The sequence below is a fragment of the Scyliorhinus torazame genome, chromosome 4 (assembly GCF_047496885.1).
Source record: "Scyliorhinus torazame isolate Kashiwa2021f chromosome 4, sScyTor2.1, whole genome shotgun sequence".
NCBI lineage: Eukaryota > Metazoa > Chordata > Chondrichthyes > Carcharhiniformes > Scyliorhinidae > Scyliorhinus > Scyliorhinus torazame.
In genome coordinates, this window is record NC_092710.1 from 114,959,636 (window position 1) to 114,977,010 (window position 17,375).

Consider the following 17,375-nt stretch of genomic DNA (forward strand, 5'->3'; position numbering starts at 1 on the left):
GGGAGTTATTGATGGGGATGGGAACTTAGTTGGGGATTCGTCAGGGGTGAGTAAGGAGTTTGGGGATTTCTACAGAAGGCTGTACAGGTCGGAACCCCCTGCGGGGCCGGAGGGGATGAGACACTTCCTGGAGGGCTGACTTTCCCGAAGGTGGACAGGGAGCTGGTAGAAGGGCTGGGGGCCCCGATCGGGTTGGAGGAGATAGTGAAGGGCTTGAAGGCCATGCAGTCGGGTAAGGCCCCAGGACCGGATGGGTACCCAGCAGTGTTCTGCAAAAAGTTCTCCGGGGTCATAGAATCATAGAATTTACAGTGTAGAAGGAGGCCATTCGGCCCATCGAGTCTGCACCGGCTCTTAGAAAGAGCACCCTACCCAAGGTCAATACCTCCACCCTATCCCCATAACCCAGTAACCCCACCCAACATTAAGGGCAATTTTGGACACTAAGGGCAATTTATCATGGCCAATCCACCTAACCTGCACATCTTTGGACTGTGGGAGGAAACCGGAGCACCCGGAGGAAACCCACGCACACACGGGGAGGATGTGCAAACTCCGCACAGACAGTGACCCAAGCCGGAATCGAACCTGGGACCCTGGAGCTGTGAAGCAATTGTGCTATCCACAATGCTACCGTGCTGCCCGTAATTGGGTATTGGGATCGGTGCTGATGAATGTGTTTAATGAGGCAAGGGAAAGAGGGATTTTGCCTCAGGTGATGTTACAGGCCACAATTTCGCTTATCCTGAAACGGGACAAGAACCCGGAGCTATGTGGGTCTTACAGGCCGATTTCCCTGTTGAACATAGACGCCAAACTGTTGGCCAGAATTTTGGCCTCCAGGATTGAGGATTGTGTACCGAACGTCATCGTGTAAGATCAGACGGGGTTCGTTAAGGGCAGGCAGCTGGTGGCTAATGTAAGAAGGCTGTTAAACGTGATCATGATGCCCCCGGAAAGTAGGAAGGCGGAGGTAGTGGTGGCGATGGATGCGGAAAAAGCTTTTGGCCGGGTTGAGTGGGATTATTTATGGGAGGTTCGGATTTGGGAGGGGCTTTATTGACTGGGTCAGGTTGCTGTCCAAGGCTCCTGTGGCAAGTGTACAGATGAACAGGACGACTTCGGACTATTTTAGACTGCACCGGGGGACAAGACAGGGATGCCCCCTCTCCCCACTGCTGTTTGCGCTGGCTATAGAGCCGCTGGCAATTGCTCTGTGGGCCTCAAGGGGCTGGTCCGGGAAGGGGTGGGGTGGTGCACAGAGTCTCGCTGTGTGCGGATGACCTGCTTCTGTATGTTTCAGATCCAATTGAGGGGATGGAAGAAATCATGGGAATATTAGGGGAATTCGGCCGGTTTTCAGGATACAAGCTTAATATGGGGAAGAGCGAGATGTTTGCGGTCCAGGCGAGGGGTCAGGAGAGGCGACTGGGGGAACTGCCGTTTAGATTGGTAGGGGACTGTTTCAGGTACCTAGGTATTCAAGTGGCGCGGAATTGGGACCGGCTACATAAATTGAACTTGACCCGGTTGGTGGATCAGATGAAAGATGATTTCCGGAGATGGGAGAGTCCAAACGGTGAAAATGACGGTCCTCCCGAGATTCCTGTTTGTTTTTCAATGTCTCTCCACCTTCATTCCACGGACCTTTTTAAGCGGGTCAATAAAGTTATTGCGGGCTTTGTATGGAGGGTCAGATCCCCTCGAGTAAGGAGGGTAATGCTTGAGTGGAGTCGGGGAGAGGGAGGGCTGGCGCTGCCGAACTTTAGCAATTATTACTGGGCAGCTAACATAGCCATGGTTAGGAAGTGGCTGGTGGGTTGGGGGGGGGGGGGGGGTCGGAATGGGTGCCTATGCAGGCGGCTTCTTGCAAGGGCTCAAGTTTGGGGGCGCTGGTAACTGCGCCTCTACCGTTCCCGCCGGCGCGGTACTCCACCAGCCCCATGGTGGTGGCGGCCTTGAGAGTCTGGGAGCAATGGAGGAGATATGTGGGAGCATCGGTCTGGTCCCCAATCTGCAATAATCACCGGTTTGCCCCGGGGAAGATGGACGGGGGGTTCCGAATATGGCGGTGAGTGGGGGTTGAGAGGATGGGGACTTGTTTATAGAGGCGAGCTTTCCGAGTATGAGGGCGCTGGAAGAGAAGTTTGCATTGGTGGGGGGGGGAACGAATTGTGATATCTGCAGGTGCGGGACTTTCTGCATAGACAGATATCAACCTTCCCACTCCTGCCGCTAAGGGGGATTCAGGACAGGGTAGTTTCCAGAGGATGGATAGGTGAGGGGAGAGTTTCTGACATTTACAAGGAACTTATGGGATCAGAGGAGACGCAGACCGAGGAGCTGAAGCGAAAGTGGGAGGCAGAGCTGGGGGGAGAGATAGAGGAGGGCCTTTGGGCGGACGCATTGAGTAGAGTCAACGCGACCGCAACTTGTGCCAGACTCAGCCTGATTCAATTCAAGGTTGTTCACCGAGCCCACATGACAGTGGCCCGGATGAGCAGATTCTTTGGGGTGGAAGACCGCAAAATGTGCGGGAGGACCAGTGAACCATGTCCACATGTTCTGGGCATGTCCAAAGCGGAGGGGATTTTGGCAGGGGTTTGCTGATGTCATGTCCAAGGTAGCAAGGGTGGCGCTGAGTCCAGAGGTGGTGATTTTCAGGGTGTCGCACGATCCGGGAATCCAGGAGGAGAAAGAGGCAGACATTCTGGCCTTTGTTTCCCTGGTAGCCCGGAGGCGGATAGTACTAGCATGGAGGGACTCAAGGCTCCGAAGTCGGAGACCTGGCTATCGGACATGGCTAGCTTTCTTTGTTTGGAGAAAATTAAGTTCGCCTTGAGAGGGTCACTGTTAGGGTTCGCCCGGAGGTGGCAACCATTCATCGACTTCTTCGCTGAGAATTAATCGTCAGCCGGGGGGGTGGTTAGGTTAGCATAGATTAGGGGGTTAATTAATGGTGGGATCTGTTGTGGAGGGAGGTGGTATTTCCACTGTGTTTATATTTTCATGTACATTGTAACAGCAGCAATATAAACAAACAATGCCCAAAAAACACCTCAATAAAACGTTTATATAAAAAAAAAGAAAGCCCACCAACGACTACTTTCTCAGAAGACGAAGAAAATTTGGTATGTCAGCTACGACTCTCACCAACTTTTACAGATGCAGCATTGAAAGCATTCTTTCTGGTTGTATCACAGCTTGGTATGGTTCCTGCTCTGCCCAAGACCGCATGAATCTACAAAAGGTTGTGTGAATGTACAAAGAACAAAGAACAAAGAAATGTACAGCACAGGAACAGGCCCTTCGGCCCTCCAAGCCCGTGCCGACCATACTGCCCGACTAAACTACAATCTTCTACACTTCCTGGGTCCGTATCCTTCTATTCCCATCCTATTCATATATTTGTCAAGATGCCCCTTAAATGTAGCTATCGTCCCTGCCTCCACTACCTCCTCCGGTAGTGAGTTCCAGGCACCCACTACCCTCTGCGTAAAAAACTTGCCTCGTACATCTACTCTAAACTTTGCCCCTCTCACCTTAAACCTATGCCCCCTAGTAATTGACCCCTCTACCCTGGGGAAAAGCCTCTGACTATCCACTCTGTCTATGCCCCTCATAATTTTGTATACCTCTATCAGGTCGCCCCTCAACCTCCTTCGTTCCAGTGAGAACAAACCGAGTTTATTCAATCGCTCCTCATAGCTTATGCCCTCCATACCAGGCAACATTCTGGTAAATCTCTTCTGCACCCTCTCTAAAGCCTCCACATCCTTCTGGTAGTGTGGCGACCAGAATTGAACACTATACTCCAAGTGTGGCCTAACTAAGGTTCTATACAGCTGCAACATGACTTGCCAATTCTTATACTCAATGCCCCGGCCAATGAAGGCAAGCATGCCGTATGCCTTCTTGACTACCTTCTCCACCTGTGTAGCCCCTTTCAGTGATCTGTGGACCTGTACTCCTAGATCTCTTTGACTTTCAATACTCTTGAGGGTTCTACCATTCACTGTATATTCCCTACCTGCATTAGCCCTTCCAAAATGCATTACCTCACATTTGTCCAGGTTAAACTCCATCTGCCATCTCTCCGCCCAAGTCTCCAGACAATCTAAATCCTGCTGTATCCTCAGACAGTCCTCATCGCTATCCGCAATTCCACCAACCTTTGTGTCGTCTGCAAACTTACTAATCAGACCAGTTACATTTTCCTCCAAATCATTTATATATACTACAAAGAGCAAAGGTCCCAGCACTGATCCCTGTGGAACACCACTGGTCACAGCCCTCCAATTAGAAAAGCATCCTTCCATTGCTACTCTCTGCCTTCTATGACCTAGCCAGTTCTGTATCCACCTTGCCAGTTCACCCCTGATCCCGTGTGACTTCACCTTTTGTACTAGTCTACCATGAGGGACCTTGTCAAAGGCCTTACTGAAGTCCATATAGACAACATCTACTGCCCTACCTGCATCAATCATCTTAGTGACCTCCTCGAAAAACTCTATCAAGTTAGTGAGACACGACCTCCCCTTCACAAAACCGTGCTGCCTCTCACTAATACGTCCATTTGCTTCCAAATGGGAGTAGATCCTGTCTCGAAGAATTCTCTCCAGTAATTTCCCTACCACTGAAGTAAGGCTCACCGGCCTGTAGTTCCCGGGATTATCCCTGCCACCCTTCTTAAACAGAGGAACAACATTGGCTATTCTCCAGTCCTCCGGGACATCCCCTGAAGACAGCGAGGATCCAAAGATTTCTGTCAATGTAGCCCAGTCCATCACACAAACCAGCCTCCCACCCATTGACTGTCTATAACTCCCAGTGTCTCGGAATTGCAACCAGCATAATTAAGGACCCCACGCACCCTGGACATACTCTCTTCCACCTTCTTCCGTCAGGAAAAAGATACAAAGGTTTGAGGTCACGGACCAACTGACTCAAGAACAGCTTCTTCCCTGCTGCCATCATACTTTTGAATGGCCTACCGCGTATTAAGTTGATCTTTTATCTGCACCCTAGTTATGACTGTAACATTACATTCTGTAGTCTCTCCTTCCTTCCCAATGTACAGTATGCGTTGTCTGTATAGCATGCAAGAAACAATACTTTTCACTGTATACTAATACATGTGACAATAATAAATCAAATCAAAAAGACATTTTCCTTGTCCATCTTATTTAAACCTTGTACACCCGAGCAATTCTCCTTTGCTTCAAGGACAACCTCCTGTCTTCCCAATCTAACCTGTAACTAAACCCCCCCCCCCCACACTAATCCTAGAACCAGACTGGTAATTCTCCTGTACACCCTTTCAAGGGCCTTCACGTCTTTCGTAAAGTGTGGTGACCTGAACCAGACACAATACTCTCGTGATTGCCTAACCGGAGCTTTATACAGGTTCAACATAACTACCCTGCTTTGTACTCAATATCTCTATTTATGAAGCCCAAGATCTCCTCTTCTTGCTATCACTCTCTCCATATGTCCTGCCATTTTCAAAGATCCATTGCAATGCACCTCCAAGGTCACGGCACACTCTTTAGAATTTTGCCAATAAATCTATCTTGCCTCTACCTATACCTTCAGCCAAATAGGTCTGTCCTTTCTGCTAGCGTATCTACCTACTGCTGCAGGAAATTCATATCATCCTCAATGTTCGGCACTCTATGTTTGGTTTCATATGCAGATTTTGGAACTTTACTCCGTATGCCAAGGTTCTAATCGTTCCCCGAATCACTGCCCACTTTCTATCCTCACAGTTCATGACCACCACACCGCTAGATTCTGTCCTCAAACCAATTTTCATCCAACTGAATGCTGACCCTAGTAGCCATCTAAGATGGCCACCTGCAAAGGACCATGGGAATTATGGCCAACCCAGGACTCAGACAGATACAGAGCCTAAGAGTATCTGAAACACAGGTAACCAGACCTGATCGAAACCCCTGCTCGTTTGCATTTTAATGGCCCATTTTCCCAGGACAATAGAACTCCAATCAAGCAACCGGTACAGCCACAGACTGATCGGCGCCACTCCCTTACTCAGAAAGCCCAACTGCCAAGGTCACTGACCGCTAAGGACCCGCCCAGCCACCAAGGCACCCGCCCCTTTATTGGCCGAAATCAAAGAGAATGATCAGAGCCCTGTCAAACTATTGGGTCCAAGGTTAAGGACCACCCCAAAGAGCGCAAAATCCCAGAGGGATAAAAGAGAGCACAGCCATGTGTTCTGTCTCTTTTGGATCCGGCCTGTGCCAACTCAATCGTAGCAGGAACAGCCAGCCAAGTTCAAGACCAACGATCGCTACCTGACGGATGGGCCCAGCAGAGACAGAGCCACTTTCTTCGAACCAGCCAAGTGAAATCCAGATAAAGGCCTTATCCATTTGCACAGTGCCAGTCGCCCTGAAGTTAAGTATAGATTATTGTAGCTGATAGGTGTAGTTTAACTCATAGTAGATATTGTGTTTGCATGTCGAGATAACTCTTGTGTATGTAAATAAACCACCTTTTGGACTATCTAACTGGTTGTGTGGTCATTTGATCGATATAAGGGAAGGCTTGTGGTTCATCAACATTATTAATAGAGCAACACCCTCCTATTCCATAAGCGTCATTTTTTAAAAATTAGCCTTTTATGTGGCACGCTTTAAAAAAAAATCTATATTGACAACATCCACCTCATTGATTTCCTCTTCATTGAAAACTTCAACCAGACAAGTGCAATCTGCCTCACCCCTGCCCCTATTATGGATTACAAAATCTTACCCAACACTGATATTAAACTAACTGACCTGTGGTTGTTAGCACTTTCCGTGCATCCTTTCTAGAGTAAGGCTGTCACACATTTGCCACTTTCCAATTCTCTGGCATCTTCCCCATATCTAGCTATGACTGAAATATTAAAACAAGCTCTTACACTCTCCAAGTCACCCCCAGGCGCATGCCATCCAGACCAGGTGACTAGCTACTCCAAGCATAGCAAGTCTTTCTAGTATTTCCTTCCTTTCAATTTTCGCACTATTCATTGCCTCCACTGTGTTTCTACTGCTATTTTGCCAGATTCCTCTTCCTTAGTTAAACATTGAGACAAAGAACTCATTAAGTATTCTCACCTTGCCCTCTGCCCCAAAGCATACATCGCTACCTGACGGATGAGCCCAGCAGAGACAGAGCCACTTTCTTCGAACCAGCCAAGTGAAATCCAGATAAAGGCCTTATCCATTTGCACAGTGGATAACTTAATAGAGTTCACTCCACCTCTTACTGCCCACCTAGTATTTGCATGCTGGTAGAAAATTTTGGGTTTCCCATTATGTCGACTGCCGTTCCACCCTTTACTTTCACTTTGCCCGTCTTATGTTCCTCTTCACCTCTCCTCTGAACCTGCTGTAGTTGACCTGATTCTCACTTAAGAATTCACATGACATAATACACCTTTCTTTTTTTCATCATCACTACCATCTCTGTCATTATCCAAGGAGCCCAGTGTTTGGCTCCCTCACCGTCTGACTTTTCCTTAAAGATCACCTATTATTTTGTTTTTCTTGTCAGTCTTCTTCTTCAAAACTCTTAATGTCACACCATATTTCTTTCTTTCTACTCTACAGGTTTCAATATCTGATCTTGGCAACAGTGAATGTCCATATCTATCATCATAAGAATTAGCTAATTAAAATAACTACTTGCCTGTTTTATTAAGAGGAACAATTAAATAAATTATTTGAGAGAGAAAACCCAATACCATCTTCAGTGAGAAATACTTACTACCATCTATCGTAGAACAGAATAGAACCTCTACAGTGCAGCAGGAGGCCATTCTGCCCATTGAGTCTGTACCGACCCTTGGAAAGAGTACCCTACCTAGGCCCAAACTCTGACCCTATCCCTGTAACCCAACCTAACCTTTTGGGCACTAAAGAGCAATTTAGCATGGCCAATGCACCTAACCTGCACATCTTTGGACTGTGAGAAGAAACCGAAGCACCCGGAAGAAACCGACACAGACACGGGGAGAAACTCCACATGGACAGTCACCTGAGGAGGCCAGAATTGAACCGGGCTAATGTGGCTGTTAAAGTGCTTAAAATTTCAGAGTTGGCTATTTAACTGTAATACAATCCAGAAATTGTTTAAACTTTACCATGGGCTGCACGGTGGCGCAGTGGTTAGCCCTGCTGCATCACGGCACCGAGGACCCAGGTTCGATCACGGCCCAGGGTCACTGTCCGTGTGGAGTTTGCACATTCTCCCGTGCCTGCATGGATCTCACCCCCACAACTCAAAGATGTGCACGGTAGGTGGTTTGGTCACACTAAATTAACCCTTAATTTGAAAAAAAGAAATGGGCACTTTAATAAAAAACACTTTACCTGTTGAATATTTGTCTTTAGCTCGTGTTCGTTCATCTGCATCAAAATACCACACTGTTATGGCGTACCTAAAATTTAATATAAAGCGGTCAATGTTTTTCCCAATCAAGATTATTCACAGTAAAATGGAGTTTAGACGTGCATTTTTCACATTCATCATGATGGTTGAATAATGTATTGCAAACCTAAAATTGAACATCGTGCAGTGCTTTGTTTCATGAAGGACTACATTTATCGGAAACATGGCTATTCTTGAAATGATTAGTAAATATGACTAGAATTTTCGAGAGGCAATGCTTTGAGGTTCTATTTAATCTCAAAACTGGACACGGGCATTTCTTACAGTTGACCATAATATTTGGTGTCAAGATTTAAGGCTCAGCGTGTTGTAAACAAAAGAAATATCTGGCACGATAATAAATATATCTAAATTTTAAAATTCACATGTAAGGCATGCACTTCTTATTTACCAACTTTACTTTTGGATTTTTGGTCATGTTTCTCTGTGAAAATTTACCTTTATCTTCAATCTTATTAGAAAAATACAGGATTCAGATAGTGTATGTTTTGCTATTTTGCATGCAGTGCGTAGACTAATCCATGCCATTGTTATTTACAATAGCGATTACACTTCAATCCTACTTAATTGGCTATAAAAATGCTTTGTAACATTGAGATCATGGAAAGCATTTAAAGTCCAAGTTGTTTTTTCTTTTAACATAGATATTAATTATTGCAACACAATCACTTGAAACCTGCCAGCTATGTTACTGAAGCAGTACAGGACCTAAATTTGTTGCTTGTGCCTGCAGATAATTTTGCATATACGATTAATATTGGTACAAATTAAGTTCCTGGGGGCGAAACCCACGCAGACACGGGGAGAATGTGCAAACTCCACACGGACAGTGACCCAGAGCTGGGATCGAACCTGGGACCTCAGCGCTGTGAGGCAGCTGTGCTAACCACTAGGCCACCGTGCTGCCCCTGAATTATGGCTTAATTGAGGGCAGAGTGCTGAATACAGAACTTGGAGGAAACTTTAATGCTCCAAAAACAGATGGTTTTAAGCACCTTCAGTTTGAGCTCAGAATTATTCAAACTATCTACCTCGTGTCACGGTGAAAAACATTCTCCTGTGGCCCAGATCCACAAGCTTTATCAAACCTAGATTAGATATCAGCAATCGGTGCTTGCTACGGCAGCACATATACTAAAATTGGAACGATACAGAGAAGATTGGCATGGCCCCTGCGCAAGGATGACACGCAAATTTGCGAAGTGTTCCATAAAAAATAAAGATATCAGCAATCAAACTACTCGTAGATAGTGAACAATATGTAATAGTCACTTTGGTCGCCAAAGTTTTATAGCTGCTTCCACATGGAACAATCCACTGCACTTATTCACCACCCTCTCGTAAAGTCATTTAAATCAAAACCATTCTCTCAAGTTTGCACTCTGTCCCCAGTTCCAGAGCAGATCATTGCAAGAGAAAATACTGCTGACTAGAAAATTGTGGTTCTGGTCACAATAATAACCACAAAAGAGATGAATCGCCAAACGGCCCCAATGGAAAGAACTGATGGGCAAGATTTCACTTATAAAAAATTATTGTACCGATCAAACCCAAAATCAACATAAAATTAAGCATGCATTAGCAGTTAAAGTATTTTTGTTATTTCATTTTGCATACTCAATATAACAAATATAACTCACAAATGCATGAGCATCACTCCCAGAACATACATGGCAAGATATGCAGTCTCAAAGTTCTTTAAACCAGGCCTACTGCAGCTAGGGTGTCTTTATTTCCCCCACTCAATAGAGATTTATTCGATCAGAGTTCCCTGGATACAATTAACATTGACATTCTAAAAAATTGGATAGTGACAGTATAGCTTTGCACCAACACCTTCTTGGTTCACAATCTGGTCACCTCTGGTGCAAACACCCAGTTCATTAACATACCTGAGCACTCATACTGCTTTAGGTTTCAGTTCCTTTTAGCTAGCTGACATACATCGAACATCGCAAAGATTTCCCGTCTGTCCTCTTTTCTGCAGAAACAGAAAAACTGACTTTTCTCGTAGAGAGCTCAGTTTGCTCCACCCGAACACCAATTCTGTTCAAGTTCTTCAGAACAGGCTGAAAGACTATACCTCTAATTAGCATCTATTTGCCCTTTTCATTTATCTAACTTTCATTTCCACAGCAACCTCAAGTCACCAAGTCACTTCTCAGAAATGACCTCACAGCCAAGAAGTTCAATTACTTCCGTACATATCCATCCATACCTTAGTTTCTCTTTGGCCAGCATATTTCCAAAAATGTAAGCTTCTTGCATACTAGAGTTCATCAAAATACCCACGTCCAGGTTAAGACATATCAAAAGTGAGCAGCGGTCCCAATACCCACCCCATGGCATTTGACAAAGTACCACATAATTGTCTTTGTCAAACATTTTTTGAAGGTCTGTATTCACATCAACCCCAATACCCTCATACATCCTTTTCTTTATTTAAAAAACTCAATCAAGTCCAATGAAAAACAGCACAAATTTATTTATGCACGGTTGTGTTTGAGTAACAAGGTTTTTGTTAAGGTCCCACTTGGCAGATTGGATACTAAAGTAAAAGTGATGGGATCCAAGGCAAGTGGCAAGTTGGATACAAAATTAGTTCAGAGGAAGGAAGCAGAGGGAAACGGTTGATGGGTGTTTACTGGAAGGCCATTTCCATTGGGGGGGGGGGGGGGGGTTCTACAGGGTTCAGTACAGGTTCCACTGCAATTTGCTGTATATTTCAATGATTTAAATGAGAATGCAGGGTATGATTAAAAAGTTTGTAACGGATACAAGAATTGGCCGTGTGATTGATAATGAAGAAGAAAACTGCAGCGTGATACTAGTGAGGCGGGTGGAGCGGTGATAAATGGAGTTCAATCCAGAGAACTGTAAGGTTATGCACCTGGAGAAATCTAATAATGCAAAGGGATACATGTTAAATGGTAGGATGTTGAGAGGTATAGAGGAACAAAGGGGGACCTTGGAGTGCATGTCCAAGATCACTGAAGGTGACTGGACTGGTAGATAAGGTGGTCAAGAAAACATATGGGTTACTAATGCGAGAGTTAGGAAGATATGCTGAAACTGTATAATACACCAGTGAGGTTCCAGCTGGGGAACTGCATGCAGTTCTGGTCACCACACTATAGAAGGATGTGACTGCACTAAAGAAGGTGTAGAGGAGATTTAAGAGATTTTTCCAAACTGGAGCATTTTAGTTTATAGGGAAAAATTGAATAGGCTACGGTTATTTTCTTGGGAACAAAAGAGGTGAGGGGAGATCTAACTGGTGTGTAAAATTATCAGGAGTCTATATATAGTAGATATGAAGACTATATTCCTCTTGGTTGAGGGATCCATAACAAGGAGGCATAGATTTAACTAAGAGGTTTAGAGGGGAAATCATTTCACCCAGGATAGTGGTGGGGATTTGGAACTCTCTGCCTGAAAAAGGGTTGTAGAGGTACAAACCCTCATAACATGTAAAAAAGTACTTAGATGTGCACTTAGAAATGCTACAACCTACAAAGTGGGATGAGCCCAGATGGCGATGTGCCAGCATCAGACATACAATGGGCTGATTGGCCTTTTTCCATGTTGTAAATTTCTATTTTTCGATGATTTCTATGAAGATCAACACAATTTGCTTTTAACAATTCCATGCCGACTTCTATCACCAGCCCATGCTTTCAAAACGTCAATTAATTTTGTCCTAGATTATGGCATATGATAGCTACCCCACCACCCCCACTGATGTTCAGCTGACTGGCCTCTAATTGCGGTGATCATCCTTCTTCTAAAAAAAAAAGGAAAGTAACATTTGCAATTGTCCAATCTTCTGGTATAATATAGATTGGGGCCACACCCTCCACAATTCCACCTTTATTTCCTTCAGTCATCTAGGATGCATCCATTTGGATTTGGTGACCTTCCTACTTCGAAGACCATTGACTTTTTAAGTACCTGCTCTTTAATTTTATCCAATGCAATATTATTACTGCCTTCTCCTACGCTACATTGGCAGCATTGCATTCTCTAGTGAAGGCAGGTGCAAAATTACTCAGCAATGCCCACTGCCTCCACAAAATCTGCTTTTAAACATAGAAAAATACTGCACAGAATAGGCCCTTCGGCCCACAATGTTGTGCTGAACTTTGTCCTAGATTAAGAACAAATTAATCTACACCCATCATTCTACCGTAATCCATGTACCTATCTAAGAGCCGCTTGAAGGTCCCTAATGTTTCCGACTCAACTACTTCCAGAGGCAGTGCATTCCATGCCCCCACTACTCTCTGGGTAAAGAACCTGCCTCTGACATCCCCCCTATATCTTCCACCATTCACCTTAAATTTATGTCCCCTTGTAATGGTTTGTTCCACCAAGGAAAACGTCTCTGACTGTCTACTCTATCTATTCCCCTGATCATCTTATAAACCTCTATCAAGTCGCCCCTCATCCGTCTCCGTTCTAATGAGAAAAGGTCTAGCACCCTCAACCTTTTCTTGTAAGACCTATTCTCCATTCCAGGCAACATCCTGGTAAATCTCCTTTGCACATTTTCCAAAGCTTCCGCATCCTTCCTAAAATGAGGCGACCAGAACTGCTCACAGTACTCCAAATGTGGCCGTACCAAGGTTTTGTACAGCTGCATCATCACTTCACGGCTCTAAAATTCAATCCCTCTGCTAATGAACGCTAGCACACCATAGGCCTTCTTCACAGCTCTATCCACTTGAGTGGCAACTTTCAAAGATGTATGAACATAGACCCCAAGATCTCCCTGCTCCTCCACATTGCCAAGAACTCTACCGTTAACCCTGTATTCCGCATTCATATTTGTCCTTCCAAAATGGACAACCTCACACTTTTCAGGGTTAAACTCCATCTGCCACTTCTCAGCCCCGCTCTGCATCCTATCTATGTCTCTTTGCAGCCGACAACAGCCCTCCTCACTATCCACAACTCCACCAATCTTCGTATCGTCTGCAAATTTACTGACCCACCCTTCAACTCCCTCATCCAAGTAATTAATGAAAATCACAAACATCAGAGGACCCAGAACTGATCCCTGCGGTACGCCACTCAACTGGGCTCCAGGCTGAATATTTGCCATCCACCATCACTCTCTGACTTCTATCGGTTAGCCAGTTTGTTATCCAACTGGCCAAATTTCCCACTATCCCATGCCTCCTTACTTTCTGTATAAGCCTACCATGGAGAACCTTATCAAATGCCTTACTAAAATCCATGTACACTACATCCACTGCTTTACCTTCATCCACGTGCTTGGTCACCTCCTCAAAGAATTCAATAAGACTTGTAAGGCAAGACCTACCCCTCACAAATCCATGCTGACTATCCCTAATCAAGCAGTGTCTTTCCAGATGCTCAGAAATCCTATCCCTCAGTACCCATTCCATTACTTTGCCTACCACCGAAGTAAGTCTAACTGGCCTGTAATTCCCAGTATTATCCCTATTCCCTTTTTTGAACAGGGGCACGACATTCACCACTCTCCAATCCCCTGGTACCACCACTGTTGACAGTGAGGACGAAAAGATTGCCAACGGCTCTGCAATTTCATCTCTTGCTTCCCATAGAATCCTTGGATATATCCCGTCAGGCCTGGGGGACTTGTCTATCCTCAAGTTTTTCAAAATGCCCAACACATCTTCCTTCCTAGCAAGTATCTTCTCGAGCTTACCAGTCTGTTTCACACTGTCCTCTCCAACAATATGGCACCTCTCATTCGTAAATACTGAAGAAAAGTACTCGTTGAAGACCTCTCCTATCTCTTCAGACTCAATACACAATCTCCTGCTACTGTCTTTGATAGGACCTACCCTCGCTCTAGTCATTCTCATATATGTGTAAAAGGCCTTTGGTCCCGAATTGGCTCTTTCTCCTTTAATTGCCCATTTACTATTTAGGTATTTATAAACTTCCGAGTTCCCTTTTATGTTAGTTGCTAATATATTCTCATATTCTTTTTTGCCCCCAGTTGAAGATTTCTTCCATACTTCCATATTCGTATTCTTGATTCTTCACTGTATTATGAATTTATATTTGTTATAAGTGTTCTTTTTCAGCCTCATGTCAACCTCTGCATCTTTAATCATTTATGAAGCTTTAGCTTTAGGTGCCCTGTCCTCCTGATTGAAACGTCACAACCGCCATCTCCTTAAAGGTCTCCTATTTTCCGTTTATTGTTTTGACTGCAAATTTCTGAGTCCAAATCACCTGGATTAATTTGCAACTCACTGCTAGTTAAGTTTATTTTACACTTGAATGTACCTATAGCTACTCAAATCTGATGATATTATGGTCAAATTCTATCTTGCTGAAACATGCCCCACTGGCTCAATTTGTTTCCCAAAACCAGATCTGACACAGCTTTACTCCCTGTTTGTGCTGGACACTGATCAAGTTTTCTTGTACACATTTCAGGAATTCTTCCCCTCTACACTGTTTGTATTGCAGTATACATTTGGATAATTGAATTCCTCTAATTATCACTATTCTATAGCTGCTGTAAATTTCTGTAATTTACCTAGAAATTTGCTTTCCTGTCTCTTTCCCAGTACTTTGTGGCCAATGAGTATTCTTGTAGTGTAATAGCTCTGCTATAATTCCCAACTCAATCAAAATAGATCATGGGCTGGATTCTCCACCGGCAGGATGCTTCGTTTTGCTGGCAGCCCGGGGACTTCCTGACAGTATGGGGCTGCCCCACAATGGGAAACCCCATTGAATAGCGTAACGGAGCATCCTGCCGGCGTGTTGAACTTGAAATCTGGCGCGGCGAGACGGAGAATCCAGCCCCATGTCTTTGACTCCTCTCCAGTGCTTTAATAGTTTTTATATTTTTATGCCACTCCATTCCACTCACCCCTCCTCCATTTGTTAATTCCCAACTTTCCTGAATACCTTGAGCCAGAAATATTAAGTTCCCAATTGTCCCTTCTTTGAGACAGGTCTGTTATTGGCATTATATCATAATTCTATGTGGAACTTGTGCCTGCGCCTCAAACCCTTATAGGCTCATTCACAGCCTACAGGTGCCCATTCACTCAGTGGGTGAGGGATAGCGCAAGTGATTGACCCAGGCGTGTGACCACCCTGAAACTGGGAGTGAGCCAGACAGACAGTTTCAATCTATGGTCATCTTTATTACTTACTCCAATTTAAAATGGTTAAATTGTTTTGACAAATGATCAGCATTTTGTTTTCTATTTGACGTTTAGCAATTCACTCTCAGGACGGCACGGTGGTGCAGTGGTTAGCACTGCTGCCTCTTGGCACAGAAGATGGGTTCGATCCCGGCTCTGGGTCACTGTCTGTGTTGGGTTTGCACATTCTCCCTGTGTTCTCACCCCCACAACTCAAAGATGTACAGCGTAGGTGAATTGGCCATGCTAAATTGCCCCTCAATTAGAAAAAAAAGAATTGGATATTCTAAATTTATTTTTAAAAAAGCAATTCACTCTCACTGTCTCGACACTTCAAAATTTGCTCATTGAAATGTGGCCCCTTACGCAAATATTTGGACAACCCTATTCAAGCATATATATTTCCCTTCAAAGGGAATGAGAAATATATTACAGTTTTGCAGCACTTTTCCAATTTACTCCCACAACACGGGGGCAGGTTAACAAACCACTCCACTATTTTGCTTACAAGTGTTTCATAAATAGCAAAATTTGCAAAGTACTACAGAAAATTGCTAAACATTCACAGCATCAATTGTTCAGATACCCAGTTAAGTGGTGGTGTAAACGGATCGCCGATTTCAATTTCATTTGCTGTACATGGTTTGTTTATTGCAGGTTGACCTCTGAACGAACATACCCAGATTTATTTTCAGCATTCTAACTTTCAGCTTAGCCTCTTTTATCCACCAATCTTCTAATCCATTAGTAGCTACATGCATCTCTCAGTCACAAGAACATCTACTTCTGTCAGAGAAGACTCCCAGTTTCCCATGCTACTCTGCCACCTGATCAGACTGAGACATCTTTTCTCTGGTTTAGACTTTTCTGTACTGCTCCTATCAGAATGTCTACAAAAGATCCTTTTTACTGGACATGATCTATTCCTTCTCCAAAATCAGTACTTGAACTAGAGTTATGTTTTCTTATTCTCCTCTCTTGTATTCCAGGCAACCAATCTACGGCCCTCACCATTTGTCCCTCATCTTGGACATCAGCCAATTTTTAGACTTGCCCATAGACTTTCCTACTGCTCCCATTATCATCTGATTCTTCTGGCTAGTACACCACCCGGGAACCTTCTTTAGGCATTCGATCCTTTCATAAGATTACTTTTTCATGTTGTACATGATCAGTCACATATTAGTAAGTCTTGACCTCTCAAATCCTGCCCCTTCGGTTCCAAATTGTTAAAACTCACGAGTATGCGAAGTACAGGGCACCTCATTATCGTCACCTTCACCTATATTCTCAGAGTTTGAAAGTTCATAACTCATTCCTATTACTTGTGAAGAATGTGTTTTCATAGTCTGATTCCCATATTGTATTATTAAGAGTTTTCCTGATTCCCATATTGTATTATTAAGAGTTTTCCCATCATGGTCAATACTCGGACATCTGCATTCTGTGTCCTCCCTTAACTTCAGATTGTAGCACAATCAATTGAGTGGCGAAAGTAGAGTTATAAGACATTCCCCCTGGTGCTGGAGGATCATCATATAGTATTGAAGGCATTTTAGGATTCTGGCTGTATAATAATTGGTATGGGCGAGACCCCCCTAATCATTTGTAAGGAATTTTCTGAATGTACTGCCCGTGCCAGTACTGTTCCTAACTTAAAAGCTTGGCTGATCTGCCAGTATTTTGTGTAACATTCCATCAATTATGGGCACGGTTTCTTTTGCACAAGTCATGACTGAATCAACTTTCTGCAGC

The 17,375-nt window shown here is 44.3% G+C and overlaps 1 protein-coding gene and 1 non-coding gene across 2 annotated transcripts in view; one reads left to right on the plus strand and one right to left on the minus strand.

The window, feature by feature from the left end:
- Window positions 1–17,375, minus strand: part of egln1a (egl-9 family hypoxia-inducible factor 1a) — a 124,361-nt gene that overhangs the window by 13,654 nt on the left and 93,332 nt on the right. Inside the window, exon 4 of the mRNA XM_072498526.1 lies at window positions 8,382–8,449. Coding sequence (XP_072354627.1) covers window positions 8,382–8,449 — 68 coding nt within the window. The remainder of the gene's footprint in view (window positions 1–8,381; window positions 8,450–17,375) is intronic.
- On the plus strand, window positions 9,571–9,677 carry LOC140415721 (U6 spliceosomal RNA). Its single transcript, XR_011944633.1, has one exon. It is a non-coding gene; the product is annotated as a U6 spliceosomal RNA (small nuclear RNA).